At 39.2% G+C, this 16,688-nt stretch overlaps 2 protein-coding genes and 4 non-coding genes across 6 annotated transcripts; 4 read left to right on the forward strand and 2 right to left on the reverse strand.

The window, feature by feature from the left end:
* Positions 1-2,235: 2,235 nt before the first annotated feature.
* On the reverse strand, positions 2,236-7,707 carry LOC111802750 (TRAM, LAG1 and CLN8 (TLC) lipid-sensing domain containing protein). The gene is made up of 9 exons (XM_023687232.2): positions 7,287-7,707; positions 5,525-5,748; positions 5,341-5,429; positions 5,110-5,248; positions 4,248-4,322; positions 4,053-4,174; positions 3,905-3,980; positions 2,769-2,828; positions 2,236-2,631 (listed from the first exon to the last, which is right to left on the reverse strand). The coding sequence occupies exons 2-9, from the start codon at positions 5,660-5,662 to the stop codon at positions 2,503-2,505; spliced, it is 828 nt and encodes a 275-aa protein (XP_023543000.2). The 5' UTR covers positions 5,663-5,748; positions 7,287-7,707; the 3' UTR covers positions 2,236-2,502.
* A 697-nt stretch (positions 7,708-8,404) lies between these two features.
* TRNAR-UCU (transfer RNA arginine (anticodon UCU)) lies at positions 8,405-8,477 on the forward strand. Its single transcript has one exon. It is a non-coding gene; the product is annotated as a tRNA-Arg (tRNA).
* Positions 8,478-8,643: 166 nt separating this feature from the next.
* On the forward strand, positions 8,644-8,716 carry TRNAR-UCU (transfer RNA arginine (anticodon UCU)). Its single transcript has one exon. It is a non-coding gene; the product is annotated as a tRNA-Arg (tRNA).
* Positions 8,717-9,565: 849 nt separating this feature from the next.
* Positions 9,566-9,638, forward strand: TRNAR-UCU (transfer RNA arginine (anticodon UCU)). The gene has a single exon. It is a non-coding gene; the product is annotated as a tRNA-Arg (tRNA).
* A 247-nt stretch (positions 9,639-9,885) lies between these two features.
* TRNAR-UCU (transfer RNA arginine (anticodon UCU)) lies at positions 9,886-9,958 on the forward strand. The gene has a single exon. It is a non-coding gene; the product is annotated as a tRNA-Arg (tRNA).
* Positions 9,959-11,476: 1,518 nt separating this feature from the next.
* On the reverse strand, positions 11,477-14,823 carry LOC111802636 (BTB/POZ domain and ankyrin repeat-containing protein NPR1). Its single transcript, XM_023687067.2, has 4 exons — positions 13,716-14,823; positions 12,312-13,035; positions 12,034-12,219; positions 11,477-11,901 (listed from the first exon to the last, which is right to left on the reverse strand). The coding sequence occupies exons 1-4, from the start codon at positions 14,256-14,258 to the stop codon at positions 11,630-11,632; spliced, it is 1,725 nt and encodes a 574-aa protein (XP_023542835.2). The 5' UTR covers positions 14,259-14,823; the 3' UTR covers positions 11,477-11,629.
* Between the last annotated feature and the right edge of the window lie 1,865 nt (positions 14,824-16,688).

Consider the following 16,688-nt stretch of genomic DNA (forward strand, 5'->3'; position numbering starts at 1 on the left):
TCTTTGAAAGGTCGACCGATCTAAAATACTTCAACTAACCCTTCTCAAACAGCTAAGTGATTCTTCTCAAACAGCTAAGTAATTCTTGTCAATAAGCAGAAACAGACAAGTTTCTAAGTAATTCTTGTCAATAAGCAGAAACAGACAAGTTTAAGCATATTTATCTGGAGAGAAAAAAAATAGCATTTACGCATGTAACGATTGTTGAAAAAAGGGAAAAAAAAAATGCAAACGGTTCAACTTGCTGGTAATCGAGGAAATGACTGAATCTTCAGCCACGACGTAATCCACGCCCCCTCATTTAAATTGCCTATTCACACCCCCACACTCTACACATCCACCCTCTGTGAGATACAAAGATACATCAAATAGACGTGGAGTCTATATTCTTGAATGGAATGCTTGAAGAAAAAGTTTATGTTGAACAACCACTGAGTTTTATTGTTGAAAGGCCAGAAAAGAAGGTGTATAAGTTGAAGAAGACTCTTTATGGGTTGAAGCAAGCCTCTGAAGGATGGAATGCAGTCTTGTGAAGTACTTCCTAAGGATTGAGATGCAACTAGATGAAGATGAGATATTTATTTCTAAGTCCAAGTATACGAAAGAGATCTTAGAGAAATTTGTTGTTGAAGAACTGCAAACCGAAAGACACAACTGTTGAATGGGGTCTCAGATTAGCAAAGGAAAGTGAAGGGAAGCTGGTGAACTCGACTTATTTTAAAAGTCTAATGGACTATCTACGGTAATACACTCATCCTGACATGAATTGCAAATGGTCTTTCGAGAAAGTAGGGTTATTCGAGAATTTAAAAGGGCAAGAAGCCCTTATGGAAAAACCCTAATTGCAAATGATCTTGGCAATCTTGTGGGGGTGTCCCTAATGTGAGGGACATCAAATAACCACCCCTAGTCTCCCTCACATAGCTCCATTGCCTTAATGTTCTTCCTTCAAATGGAATTGTTTTATTATTTTTTTTAATTAACCTATTAGATATAAATTTAAATTTGATGTATAATAAACTCAACTATTTTTTTTAGAGGTTTTTCATGACGGATAACCTAAACAACTCGAATTATTCAATTTAAGTTGAGTTGAATTTTTGTAAGAATCGAAACTTCGACCCTATTTGCAGGTTGGAATTATCTTGGTCATCCAACAAACTCCAAATTAGAGGTGTACATTCAAACCCATAACCAGACAATCCGAACCAACCCAACCCAAATTATAAGGGTTCGGTTGGGTTGGGTTGGATTAACATTTCGGGTAGGGTTGGGTTCATTTTTCTAAACCCGAATTGAATCGATTCGGTTTCAAGTTCATGAATAAAACTTCCGGGTTGACTCGAGCCAAATAAAAATATATAAATTATATATATATATATTAATAGGTTTGTCAGTTGCTCGGCCTGTCTAAGGATACTCACGCCTAATCTTCTTTTATATTATTTTATTATTTTTAATTTCAGTATTTTTTTATATACTTCTTTTATATTATTTTATTATATTTAATTTCATTATTTTTATTTTTGTTATATAAACTTGATTGGATAATTTTTTCTTATATTTTTTCTTACTTTAACTAATTCTCATTCATAATTTTTTCTTATATTCTTTTTTTTACTTTAATCAGTTGTTTAACCAATTCTCAAGAAATGTCGGTATTTAGCTGTCTTTAGTTTTATCCAATTCTCAAGAAATGCTTACTTTAACCAAAATGTCGGTATTTAGCTGTCTTTAGTTTTATCCAATTCTCAAGAAATGCTTACTTTAACCAAAAAGTCGGTATTTAGCTGTCATTCTCAAGAAATAGAGGGTTGTCGACAACCCAACCAAACCCAACCTGAAAATAAAGGGTTGTCGACAACTCAACCGAACCCAACTCGAAAATAAAGGATTGAGTTGGGTTGTGAAAATTTTTGGATTGGATTACCAATCCAACCAACCCGAACTTTAGGATTTGGTAAAAAAAAAAAAACTCAATCCAACTCAGACTATATACACCCCTATCCTAAATAGAGGTTTACTCGTGAATATAGTGAATTGAATTGTAAACTCTATTTGAATCATTCAAATTACCAATCCAACTAATTACTAAGGCTCTTTAACCAAGTCGAAAGCAAAACAGAAGGCATCTCACATTTCAAACAAATTACTCGAGAGATTTCGTAAACCATAAGCCATAGACAAGGCGGAAGAGAAGTAAAACAGTGCCCGAGATCAAGAAGGGAGAACCAAGAACCGAACCGAGATCGTAAATATATCTGAACACAAAAGAATTGCAGCGGTATCATCATATTTCTTCCATACATTCAGGAAAAAGAGAGACAAGAACTATACAGAAAGAATGAATTGGTACACAAAACTGACAAGAGGAATAAGACACTAAAAAATGTCTCAACGAATTAAAGTCATTTGAACCATTTACAACACACTGCAGAGCATCAGATCCCTTTTCCTCCTCAACCCATTTGCAGATTGATATGAGCCACAAGAACATGTTTCTCATCGCCTTTTCGATATCGTCTTCATTAATCCCTTCACGATCTTCCCGAACCACATTAAGTTCATCATCCCTAGCACAGTCGGCACTCCAAATACCAAAATATATCCTATTACATGCATCTTAATTACCTGCATAACACGATTGTCCATATCGTGATCGAGTTAAATGAGAGAACATGTGGCAATAAGATCAATGTTCCCATTTCACAACTTAATGAAGAAAGCCATAAGCACTGAAAAATATGCATAATTGATCTTGAAAATACCTGATCATAGTGCAGGTAAACATGATAGAATGTGTAACCAAACAGCAGAATGCGAGCAACCTGTTATAAACACCCATCACCAAGCATGTAAACAACAATCAAAATACAAGAAAATCCAATCATAAAACAAGATCTGAATGCGGATACTACTATGTGAGATCTCATATCGGTTGGAGAGAACAAAACACCCTTTATAAGAGCGTGAAAAACTCTCCCTAGTAGACGCATTTTAAAAACCTTGAGGGGAAGCCCGAAAGGGACAATATCTGCTAGCGGTGGACTTGGGCTGTTACAAATGGTATCAGAGCTAGACATTGGGCGATGTGCCAACGAGGAGGATGAGCTCCAAAGGAGGGTGGACACGAGGTGGTGTGCCAGCAAGGATGCTGGACCCCGAAAGGGGTTGGATTGGGGGTTCCACATCGATTGGAGAAGGGAACGAGTGCCAGCGAGGACACTAGGCCCAAAGAAGGGTGGATTGTGAGATCCCACCTCGGTTGGGGAGAAGAACAAAGCACCCTTTATAAGAGTGTGAAAACCTCTCCCTAGTAGACGCGTGTTAAAAACCTTGAGGGGAAGCCCGAAAGGAAAAGCCCAAAGAGGACAATATCTGCTAGCAGTGGACTTGGGCTATTACGAATGATATCAGAGTCAGACACTGGGCAATGTGCCAGTGAAGAGGATGAGCTCCGAAGGAGGGTGGACACGAGGCGGTATCCCAGCATGGACGCTGGACCCCAGAAGGGGGTGGATTGGGGGATCCCACATCCATTGGAGAAGGGAACGAGTGCCAGCGTCCTCACTAGGCCCCAAAGGAGAGTGGATTGTGAGATCCCACATCAGTTGGGGAGGAGAACAAAGCACCCTTTATAAGAGTGTGAAAACCTCTCCCTAGTAGACACGTTTTAAAAACCTTGAGGAAAAGCCCGAAAGGGAAAACCCGAAGAGGACAATATCTGGAAGCGGTGGACTTGGGCTGTTACATGCTATATGCTGTGGTAGTTCATGTTCAGTTATGTTAAATCCAATTCTTTAGGATCTTTTAGCATGTCGTCGAGCTATAGACAGTCGTGTTTACGCCATTTTATATAAAAAAAAAAAAAACAGGCAAGATGACCTTCAGACCATGAACTCACCAGCCATGCAAAGAATATTACAAAGCCATTAATCAGATATGCACAGGATCTCTTCATACCAGCAGTGTCAAGATACCTTCACAAAATATGAAAGAATTCAGAGGAAGAACTTATAAAATTAAGAATCAATACCATAATGAAAGCCTACCATCTCATATTAATCTCAGGAGTTGTAATCTCTGAAATGAGAACCATATATGTATAGAGTTGCCCTTCTCCAGAAAAAACAGAATATGCTACTGCTAGCCCGGAAAGAGAGTGGTGGACAACCTATCATGGAAGTTTCGTAATTATGCACGACTCTTGTCAAATTTGAAGCGCTATCAGCAGCGAAGGTACTTACATATTCCATCCCGCCTAAAGACGGATACAGCCAAATGATCAATCCGAGATCTGCCAAAAAGTATCCAACCGAAATCTGGAAAAGGGTATATGATTAGAATTTTAGTTAATGTTTAGTAAAAATTCAAGGAAAACAGAATAGAAGCTCAAATGACTCGAAAAGTCTGCCTAGCGGTGTCAGACAGCTCGGAAGGTCTATTGTAGATGTTATCCTCAAATCAGAAACAGAAAATCAAACATTGGTGGGCACGACCACCAAACTCTCATGTCACAAATGTCTGTCCAAATATGGCCATGTCATGTTGGATTATAGAGGTTCCCTCATTCAACTAAGTATAATACAGATAAGGTTCAACTTTTTGATTAAAACGAACAATGTTGAAGCAAAGATCCAATAGCATCCTCGTTTCATTTCCCAACACGTCACGAATCACTGTTTTGCGACGTGTTTGCATTGCCTTGCTAATGCTATATCGAATAGCATGGTTGAGCTGGATCGTAAGGACCGAGTTTTGCTAATGGCGCCTCCTTTCAGGCTGCCTCTATCTTTCTAACATTATTGCAACCATTTCATCCATTGATGAGTTCTTAGCTTTGAAGAACATTTTGGATAACTTAATAAACACCTCAATAGATGAAAGCAACTACTAATGGCTAACATAGGGTGGTTAAGATTGGGACTTAGTTTTTTTTAACATATGGCCTTTACACAATCCACAAGAAAACGTTGGACCGACAACCTTTTGGCACATTTCCTCATCGTTCACTGCTTACATGCTGCTTAGAAACTTCAGTTATCTAAAACATCAAACAATTCAAAAGGAAGCTGACATTCATTGAAGATTAGCTAATAGAAAGCTTACCCCCAATATGAACGTAGACAACGTCGAACTTTGAAAGGTAAGAAGGCCAGCGTGACGCTGGTCAGAGAAGAGATCTGACCAGAAAACGAAGTACAATGACATAATTGAGATATATATTGCATGAATAGTGGACACACCGCTGCCAATTTTAGTTTGAAATATCAGTAATGGCCACAACAGTCCACTAAATAGATTACGAAGGCAATGAACAATCAAAGATACTAATCTCACCGGTTATTCCACTCGACTCGTTGAATTTTCGTAAGACCCAGATAACTCTTGAAGTAAAAATTGCTAACTAATTGAGTAAGATCATATACCTGCACGAGGAAACACAAAAAATTTTATGTGTCCTAATTGAAGAGAAGCAGCATTTTGTCCTAATATCTAGCATGAGCTAAAAGTTGCTACATACCAATTTACAAGCAAGCATGCCTCCAAGAACAGAGGTGTACGGGATAAAACGGTCCGCTAATAAGTAGTTTTTTACCAATGCATCAGCTTGACTTTGGTAAGATTTAATAGCCATTACAGTCTTCAAAGACATTGCCATTGTTTTGTTTGGCTACATAACAATCGGCAGATTGCTGTATCTTAGACTGATTTAACTATTTGCTCCGTCACTCCATGTTGTTATCCCTTCTTGACCAAATATGAAGCTAGTTAGAAAGAAATATAAAGGATAGTGATATACAAAATCTGTGCATAAGCAATCAATGTTCATAAGCGGCGATTAACCTCACAAAACAAAGGACGACGGCATCGAGAAGAGTACAACAGCATAACATCCAAAATCTAGTTCATTCCTTATTCCATCATAAAAATTTTCTAAGCAATCAATCTGAACTTCACACGAATCACTTAGCTAAAGTTGTTCCATAGTTTTTCTTTTCCTTTTGGGACCAAACTAAATGCATCCAGTCTAGAATTATCATATAAAATATATGAGACTTAAACTGTGCAATGTAAAAAACATCATTGCAAATTCTGTCGATTCTTTCATTCTTTTTATTGGATAATGTTGATGACCCATGTGATCAACTTTCGAGGCACAAATATCATCGTTGCAAGGTGCACCAGCCGGGAATCGTACCCAGGTCTGTACCGTGGCAGAGTACTATTCTACTATTGATTCTTTCTTTCATTCTGAATATACCTCAAAAGAGCTCTTGAGACACTGTTGTTGTATCACATTGAGGATTGTTGGGAGGGAGTCTCACATCGGCTAATTTAGGGAATGATCATGGGTTTATAAGTAAGGAATGTATCTCCATTGGTATGAGGCCTTTTGGGAGAACCCAAAGCAAAGCTATGAGAGCTTATGCTCAAAGTGGACAATATCATACCATTGTGGAGAGTCGTGATTCCTAACATGGTATCAGAGTCATGCCCTTAATTTAGACATGTCAATAGAATTCTCAAATGTCAAACAAAGAAGTTGTGAGCCTCAAAGGTGTAGTCAAAAGTGACTCAAGTGTCGAACAAAGGGTGTACTTTGTTCGAGAACTCCAGAGAAGGAGTCGAGCCTCAATTAAGGGGAGACTGTTCGAGGGCTCCATAGGCCTCGGGGAGGCTCTATAGTGTACTTTGTTTGAGAGGAGATTGTTGAGAATTGTTGGGAGGGAGTCCCACATTGGCTATAGAGAATAATCATGAGTTTATAAGTAAGGAAGGTATCTCCATTGGTATGAGGACAATATCATACCATTGTGGAGAGCCGTGATTCCTAACATACCATGCAACCACCCGCCAGAAAGCATTCATGGAAGCATCAAACAAAACAACTTCGTTTCTTCCAAACATATCAAAAAAAATTTCAAAAAACTTATTAATGTCATTCAAGCGCAGATTGCCTACAAACTACAAATGAAAATACAAAATGTTAAAGAAGAACTAGAAGAAACAAGGACTGTCTCAAAGAGAAATGACGCTCACTCATTGAATCAACAAACTACAAGAGGATGATTCCACATTTTGAACAAAACCCACAAACGCTACAAAAGCAAATAATCAGATAAGCTCAAAGATCATATGGTGTAACTTACAGCAAACACACAAATTCACAACTCTAAAAGATCCCATCAAAATAAACGATCAAAACACAGATGAGCAACCCAGAAAAACAGAGGAAATCAGTAAAACCAGCGCGAAAAACAAAGAAAAGAAAGAAGCAATACCTCATAAATGAAAACCCCAGATCACGAGGAGATGCAGAGGAAGGGGTTTTTCATTTTTTCAAAGATAACAAAATGGGAACAAACAAAATAAGATATCTGTAAAGGGCGATGCAACAACCGGCCGGTATAAAAGAACCGTGAGGTTGAATCAATGTGAAGCGTTAGGAATCTCCAACCGCAACAATCTAAAATAGGCAATCGCGACAAGATGAAGAGAAATTACAAAGAATAAGAAGGAATTGGTGAAATGGGTAATCGAATTGGAAGTGGGTTTTGCTAATCAGCAATGGATTGGAGTATCCAGAGATGGGATCGTCGTATTCTAATGGATTCAATTTCATTCTATCCAATCCTCGCACTACTAACCCAAGGAATGTGATATCTTCGCGCCTTAACCGATGATTTTTTCCCTTTATTTTTTTAGGAAAATCACTCGGTGTAGGATTCAGGAAATGTTTGAATTATATTGTAATTTTTTGATCTGTCTTATTCTAACGCATTTCTTACCAATTGGGGAATTCTTTCTCGTCTAAAATTATAAATTGAGATGATTGGATTTGCATCCATAGAAATCATAAATTTGATACCGGATGAAAGGATATTTATTTTTAGGTAGTGAATGGAGTTCTTCCATTCATTCTATCGTATTTATCACTAATACCGAAAAAATTTTGTACTTTCTTTTGTCCCGGTCCATGGTCTGAACGAGTCACACATACACCCGAGTACATGTTCTTCGATGTTGAGGACATCCCTGAAGGACAAGCGATTTGGTGATATTTCTGATTGGTTGTCTTGTGTTTCTAATAAGTTGTTTAATAGTTGACCGGTTGAATTGTATATAGAATGAGATGGTTTAGATCAATCCCAACGGGATGATTACGAATTACTTCTCAAATTTCGAATTTTTGCATGAAATTCCTGCTATTTTTTATTTAATTGCTACATGCTTAAGAAGTCGCTCAAACTTTAGAATTCCTCTAGTTAAGTTATCGAAAAGCAAGTATACCTTGTTGATATATAGTGACCTAACATCACATATCAAGACATATCACACATATGACATGTGCAGGGCCATTGGATACGTGTCATCATACATAAAGTAATTCTTGACATAAGCGCTCGTGGCCTAATGGATAAGGCGTTTGACTTCTAATCAAGCGATTATGGGTTCGAGTCCCATCGGGCGTGATGATCTTGTATTTTAACCCCGACATTACCTTACATTCCTCTAATTAAGTTATTGAAAAGCAGGTACACCTTGTCGGTATATAGTGGTCTAACATCACATATCACACATGACATGTGCAAGGCTACTGGACACGTGTCATCATACATAAAGCAGTTTTTGACATAAGCGCTTGTGGCCTAATGGATGAGGCGCTTGACTTCTAATCAAGTGATTGTGGGTTCAAGTCCCATCAGGCGTGATGATTTCCAAATTGCCGACTATTTATTTATTTTTGTCTTAATCTTTAAGAAACTAAATCTCAAAAGTTGGAACTTAGATATAGAACTCGATAACCCCGACATTACCTTACATCCATTGAGATATTTTAGCATGCTTATAAGAAGTCACCCAACTTTAGAATTCCTCTAATTAAGTTATCGGAAAGCAGGTACACCTTGTTGATATATAGTGACCTAACATCACATATCAAGGCACATATGACATGTGCAGGGCTGCTGGACACGTGTCATCATACATAAAGCAATTTTTGACATTTGCGCTTATGGCCTAATGTATAAGGCGCTTGACTTCTAATCAAGCGATTGTGGGTTTTAGTCCCATCGGGCGTGATGATTTTGTATTTTAACCCCGACATTACCTTACATCCATCTTAGCATGCTTTATTTTCATTTACATGCTTATAAGAAGTTGCCCAACTTTAGAATTTCTCTAATTAAGTTATTGAAAAGCAGGTACACCTTGTGAGTATATAGTGATCTAACATCTCAAGACATATCACACATATGACATGTGCAGGGCCATTGGGCACGTTTAATCGTACATAAAACAATTCTGGACCTAAGCGCTAGTGGCTTAATGGATAAGGCGCTTGACTTCTAATCAAGCGATTGTGGGTTTGAATCCCATTGGGCCCCGACCTTACATCCATCAAGATATTTTAGCATGCTTTATACTCATTTACATGCAAAAGTTATTGAAAGGCACGTACACCTTGTCGGTATATAGTGGTAACATCACATATCACACATATGACATGTGCAGGGTTATTAGGCACGTGTCATCATACATAAAGCAATTTTTGACATAAGTGCTCGTGGCCTAATGGATAAGGCGCTTGACTTCTAATCAAGTGATTGTGGGTTCGAATCCCATCGGGCGTGATGTTTTTCAAATTATTGACTATTTATTTATTTTTGTTGTAATCTTTAAGAAACTAAATCTCGAAAGTTGGAACTTAGATACAAAAATCGAAGACCCCGACACTACCTTACATCCATTGAGATATTTTAGCAGTACACCTTGTCCGTATATAGTGACCTAACATCACATATTAAGACATATCACACATATGACATGTGCAGGGCTATTGGGCACGTGTCATCATACATAAAGCAATTTTTGACATAAGCGCTTGTGGCCTAATGGATAAGGCGCTTGACTTCTAATCAAGCGATTGTGGGTTCAAGTCCCATCGGGCGTGATTGATACAAAACTTTATAAACCCTATCTATCTTTTTCCAGGTCAATTATGCACTCACTGCTTACGAGAGACCTTGGCCTAGAGTGAAGACCGGGAATTGATATGATGATGAGATGCGACATTGCTTACGAGAGACCTTAGCCTAGAGTGAAGATCGCGTGGCGCGTGTGTGACCGAACAAACTTGGATCTTGCACAAGTTGTGTTTGGTTGGCGTAGGCGAACCCCGCCTAAGGTTTGATAGCGCCACAAAGGTGGGCAAAAAATTGTGGGCAAAAAATTGTGAACGAGGCTTGAGTTCTCCCTCAAGAATTGTTGCGAGCATGTCAAGATCACGACGTCGCATAATTGAAGAAGTATTGTTGTGAGCATGTCAAGATCACAACGTTGCACAATTGAAGAAGTACGATCGTGACAGTTGATATCAGAGCCATACTTGTGAGGAGGAGTCTTGCCCGTCCTGAGGAGGAGTCTTGCCCGTCAATGAAGCACGAACCAAACTCAAGAGAGCATCAAGCTGGATGTGGGCGACACAGTGAACAAAGCTGCAACAAGACCAAAGAAGTGTTAGTCCAGCGTTTGCCACATGAAGGTGGCTAGTAGTTGAGATGGTTGAAGTGTAGTGCTAACATGAGGCTTAGTTACAAGCTTCAAGACCTTGCTTCCGAAAAGCGTTTGTGGTCATGACGAGAGAAGGTCGTGGTACAAACCCACATTGCCACTACAAAGGGATGTAACCATGACGAGAGAATGTCGTGATACAGATCTCCGTAAGGCTTAGAGAATATGACGGTTTGGGCCGGGCCACGTTTGGGACGTGCTCCCACTAGCTCAAGTTAGGAATGTTGATGCTAGTTTTTTTTCATGGTTTGTCTAGTGAGTCCTAAGCCTAGTCTGAAAAGTGGGCAAAGTTAGGTCCATGGAGGGATAGCCCACAACCATTGGGCAAGTAGGTTGCGACCCCCACACGCAAGACAGACAAGGGCAACCCTCAAGTGGCGCCCATCCAGCCACGTGAGGGCCAAGATTGAGAAGTGTCATGATGCAACCAAGGAGGACGATGCATCATCCAACATTGCACGAGTGTGCATCCAAGCTAAGTCGAGGCATACGCAAGGTTCGAGAGAACGAGGCAACACGAGTGCCGAAGACAAGCTCGAAAAGGGCCAAGTAGGGCCCCAAGCCATAACCTCAGAAGTCAGAGTTTCGATATGAGTTTCGACATGCGGCTCTGAAATTAAGTCTGTCTATATGAAGAATGAAAGCTCGCCAAATTTGGTGTCAATCGAATACTCGACAAACGATGCACGCGGTCATATGACCGCTCGCCAAAATGACATCTACTCAAAAAGGATTGAAAAGGCCTCAGAATGTACTATAGGTGGAGACATGATGTCAGCTCTCCACCACCCCTAGGCCATGTGGCGTAAGTGTGTTACCGTATGGCACATACGTGTGTCAGAACGTGGACGAACATCTTGGGCGTCTTCCATTGAAAGGATCTTCAAGGACAGTACGGTTAGTTATGTTACAACATAGAGAGAATCAACCCAAGATTTTCAATGTATAGTTAACTCATTATACAAAGAGCAAAACTTCTAAATATGCATTTCTTTTCCTAAACAAGAACCCTCTAACTTTCACTTTATTGTACATAAAATACATACTACCTTTATCGTCTCCTGACCTTATTTGGGTTGGCACCATCCTTCAACGATGTCGACGATGACGACGACGGAGACAACCCAGATCGCTTGAGGTTAGCAGCCTTGTCTTTGTCAAATGCCTTCTGAACATCATTTTTAAGCTCCCTGAAACGCTTCTGCTTAATCCGTTGCTCCTCGACAGTCCCCTTCGTAAGGTAAACTAGATCAAGAAGGTCAAATTCCAAAAACTTATCCAGTTCTTCCGAGCATTTCGGAAAGTAACGCCTACCCGTTTCCACTGCCACCAAGAAAGTTACTTTACATGAGATATCCGAGCTCTCTTCCGATTAAGAACAGCATTTTTCGAGTCGTAAAACGACTCGGTACAAGATATACGAGAAAGAAATAGGTTGATATGTTTTTCAATAACCTGTTTTCATAAGGGCCTGAATTCTGGAAAGAAATCTTTGGTTCTGAACACTTGGGCTTTCATTTAAGTCGACTTCACTCGAACCTTTCGGGATAGAAAACCCGGAAAACTCGGAAGTTGTGTCGGCATTGGCAATGTCCATAGCTACCCTGGCCTCGGACGGGAAGAGTAATCGAGCAAATGCTACTGCATTAGAACATGACAATATTTATGAATGAGTTCATGATATCAGTTTGGAGATGCAACAAAATTGATCAAAAGAACTCAAAAAACATTACCTCTGTTTTCCAAGCAAATCAATTTCACGTGGAGATCACCAGCCATCGTCAAGGAAAGAATGGATGAATCTGAACTTGGATTTCTCCACATTTCCCTCTCTAAAATGTCAATACACAAACGGTCTTTGTTTGCTACCTGCACCTGTTCTATCTTAGCATGATAATCCTTTGGCCGTGTTAACCTCCGACAGATATCCGCAGCAGTCCGACCATCTAACGTCAAATCCGTTGCCAACGCTCCCTCGTTAAGGAGCGATATTATCACCGATGGATCCTTACGCATCGCAGCAACATGAAGAACGGTATAGCCACGTGAATTCCGGAGGTTTACATCAGCCATCCTCAGTTTAAGAACCTCAGACAACGTCTTGGGATCACAGTATGCTGCAGCATAATGCAGTGCATCGGCTTCGTCTAGCGTTGCATCTGATTCGGATAAAAGAAGTTTCATGAGTTCAATATCATCTGAATCTAATGCCTGCCATATTTTCTTGATTCTCTTATCACAAGGACGGTCAGAGCAAGGTTTTGCTCGAACCAATTTAATGCTTTCCACAACCTCATAAGGAAGTCCTTTCTCGAGAGAAACATAATCGAGATCAGATCGAGCTATTCGGTCTACACATTGAGTGACAAGATGACTCAATTGGCAATGGAAAGCCACCTCTAAGATTTGGACAACGTTTTCGACTAGAGCCTTCGCAACATAGTTGAGCAAATGTCGCTGCACATATGTAAAGTATTAGATGACAGTAGTTCTTATTCCCAATATTGTTACGATCGCACAACAATGCACACACTCGATCAAGATGAACACAAATAAATAGAAGAGAGAAAATGCAAGGAGTAATATTGACTACAGGATTTGTATTCATGACTTCAGACATGTACACTCATAGAGAACAACACTACCTAAAAATGTTTCACTTCCAAATATTGAAAGTACTGTATATATCTCTACGAGCACTAGAGCACGCAAGCGGACGGGACGGGGCGGGAAAGAGCGCGTGCAAGAGAACGCGGGCGGGGTGGGGGGGGGGGGGTGCGTGTGGGAACACGCGGGTTGGGCGGGGCGGGCGAGCGCACGGGAGCATTCTGACACCGCCTCACCGTGCAAATTCCACCACCGCGCCGCTGCAGTCAACTGTCCTCGACCTCCGACCACCACCCCACGCCCCAAGCACTATGTGCTATAATCTTTTACTATATGTATCTCTTTTACTATAAATAGTCATCAGGCTCTTATAATAAATAGTCATCCTACTCCATGTCAACAGATTCCAAATATCTACGGTATATTTGTCATAGACGAAATATCTACTATATATGTCTACCAAATCTTACTATAAATAATATTAGCTCCATATCCCAACAAATATAATTTAAGCATTCAAATGAACTGACCTGAAACAAAGAAACCAGCTCAGGAATTTGAAATATAGACGATGCATACGTCAATTGCACAGCGAAATCGATAGCAGGTCGACAAGCATCATGGTCACACGAACTATCAACACAAGTCGATACATTCGCAGGAGACGGCTGCAGCTTTCCAGTATACAAGTAACTCAAAAATATCAAGAAAGCATCATATCCAACCTTGCCATAAGGCAACAACTCATTCATATGATACTGCGGTTTCCCGTCTTTCATCGATGGCTTTTCGTTTTTTCGAAAAAGATTATGCATAAACCTACTCCTAGCAGCCAAAATACATCGGTGAATACCAATTGGAACACCCTCAACTATGATATCAGCATCAGTATAATCAAATCCATCATCAATCAAAAGCTGTGCTAAATTAGAGCTAAGCTTGTTTAAACTAATCACTTCAAGACTAGGCACTGGCTCAGAAGAGATGGACATGTTATAACTCAGAGAGCCATTAGTATATGAAGATGAAGTGAAGCTCAATGATGATGATGGTTCTAATGAATCAGCCATCATACTAGATGGGAAGAACAAAATACATGTAATCAAACGAAACAGGATGGTAACAGCAATATATAATTTAAAAACAGGGCAATAACATGAACAGAACGAAGAGGGGCAGAAAATCCCCCTTCAAAGAATTGAAATCAAAACGCTATGGATTTAGGGTTTGAAATCGCAGGAACTGAGATTGAAATTCCCAATTGAAATCCGAGCGATTCACCGAAACTTCAAATACCCATTTCGAAAAAGGAATCCATCAAACGAACAGAGACAGAGACAGAGCCGGAATCGGAAAGAATTGGCGAATCGGATGGAAAGAAATGAGAAGCAATCACGGAAGTGGCGGGAAGCAGGGGTTTGTTGTTGGATTTGAGAGAGCAAAAACGATGGAGGAAGAACAGAGGGGGACAGAGGAGTAATGGAAATTGAAGAGAGAAAGTGGAAAGGGGAGAAGGCAGAAAGAGAATGATTGTGGACTGTGGATGATATCGTTGCCATGACGAAAGCCATGGCGTCGATTTTCGAAGCTGTGCTGCACTTGCGTGCTCAATGCCGTCACTCCATGACCTAATACCACAAAAAATCCCAATCTCTTTCTCTCACAGTCAATGAACACATGAACGCTCATGGCCGCATGACAGATGTTCTAGTTTTGTTAGTTCAGATCGGATGACAGAGACGTCAATCAATTGAGTGGGAAACGATGTTACCAATATGCAACCATGGACAACACATCTTAGACAAGCAGGATATCTGTCATGTCCCTCTCTCTCTCCAAGTCTTCATAGATGACACGCCACGTGTTGTTGTTGATGGTCATTATAGCAGCATCAGGGTGCTTCAAAGTAGAATAAAACAGTCGTTGTAGCAGCACAAATGTCGGTTACATGCTTCAAAGTGGAGCAAAACAGATTAGTTCGAGTTTCTATGAGTCGACAGGAGAAACACCGTTCAAAGACGACTCATTGAGCCAGTCATTTTGTCCTTCTTTTATGAAAGGAGTGAACCTAACTCAAAGGAAAAAATACTCGAACGGAGACGATTGATGGGAAGCTCTCTGTCTCAAAATTAAACGTCAAATACTAAAAATTAATTATTTATCGTATATTTTAAATTAACCATAAATTCAGGTCGACTAATTAATAAATCTAATTTATAAATTTTTATTTATTTTAATATATGAATAAATATATTATTAGTTAAATCATTATTTTATTTTATTTTATTTTTTAAGGAAGAGAATGTAAAATTTGGAAGTGGAAGTGACAATTGAACCGACAGGAATTATACTCCACTGAACAAATTAAAATAATAATAATATAATAAATATTAAGAACCTTCGTGGAGGGGAGGGAGCGTGCAGAGCACGTGCAGGTGACAGCGCGTTTAGGAAATTACTTGGAAGCCTCGTGTCTTTCCCCGCCCAACTGCCGTCTTCTGACTCCTGTTTTCTTTTCTTTTTTTTTTCTTTTTTTTTTTTATCTAAAAAGAAAAAATGACGTATTTATTCAACTGCTCTTTATAAATTTCAACCATACTTGCTTTTTCTTTTAATTTTTTTTCTTTACAATTTCTTTGAAAAATTTAGTATATTTCCATTAGATTTTTCGATTTAAATTGGATTTAATTTTTTAAAAAATAAAAAATTCGGATGGCTTCTAATTTCTACTTTCACTGTTCTATTCAGAAAAGATACCGGGGAGACCATTGACCCGAGTAGGCTCAACGAGTTCTAGAGCGTGAGGAAATGGGCATCTAAACCAATAGTATCAGTCTTGTTTGTTGGGTTGGGTAATAGCTCGTAGCTCCCCAGGTTTGTTTGGTTTTGGAATCTATGAGCGGTACATCGAGGAAAACTAAAAGGGTGCCCTTTTAACGTGATTTTTTATTTTTTTTTTTATTTTTGTCAAGTCAGCCTACTTTTAAAATTATTATGAAAATTAAGAATATTTGATCCGATATAGGTTAGCAGTGACTTGTGAATATTTGATATTTGAGTTTTATGAGATTTTAGTTATTAATGTAGCATATATTGTAGATATATATAATTTTTTTAAAAATAACTCGACAATTTATCGAACTCAGAAATAGAGGGTTGGGTTGTGAACTCTATTTGGGTCGTTCACATCACCAACTTAACCAATCCAAAATTTTGGGTCTTAAAAAAAAAAAATTGTTGAATGCACGTAATTTTATTAAATTTGACTAATATTTATCTAATTATCTAAACTCTGATTCCCGATCATGTTACTATAAATAGTAACTTTCAATTCTTTTAAACATCTTTTAGTCATCTTATCCTCGTGTTGGCTTCCATTCTCATGTGGTTTTAGTTCATTCGTGCACCCCTCATTTACTTGGATGTCGCATGCCCACCAACTTTCGCCTTGGTTCGTCCCTGTGCCACATCTTTTTTGTAACGATCTATTCTCAGGATTCATA

The sequence above is a fragment of the Cucurbita pepo genome, chromosome 9 (genome assembly GCF_057944985.1).
Source record: "Cucurbita pepo subsp. pepo isolate OVF chromosome 9, ASM5794498v1, whole genome shotgun sequence".
Classification (NCBI taxonomy): domain Eukaryota; kingdom Viridiplantae; phylum Streptophyta; class Magnoliopsida; order Cucurbitales; family Cucurbitaceae; genus Cucurbita; species Cucurbita pepo.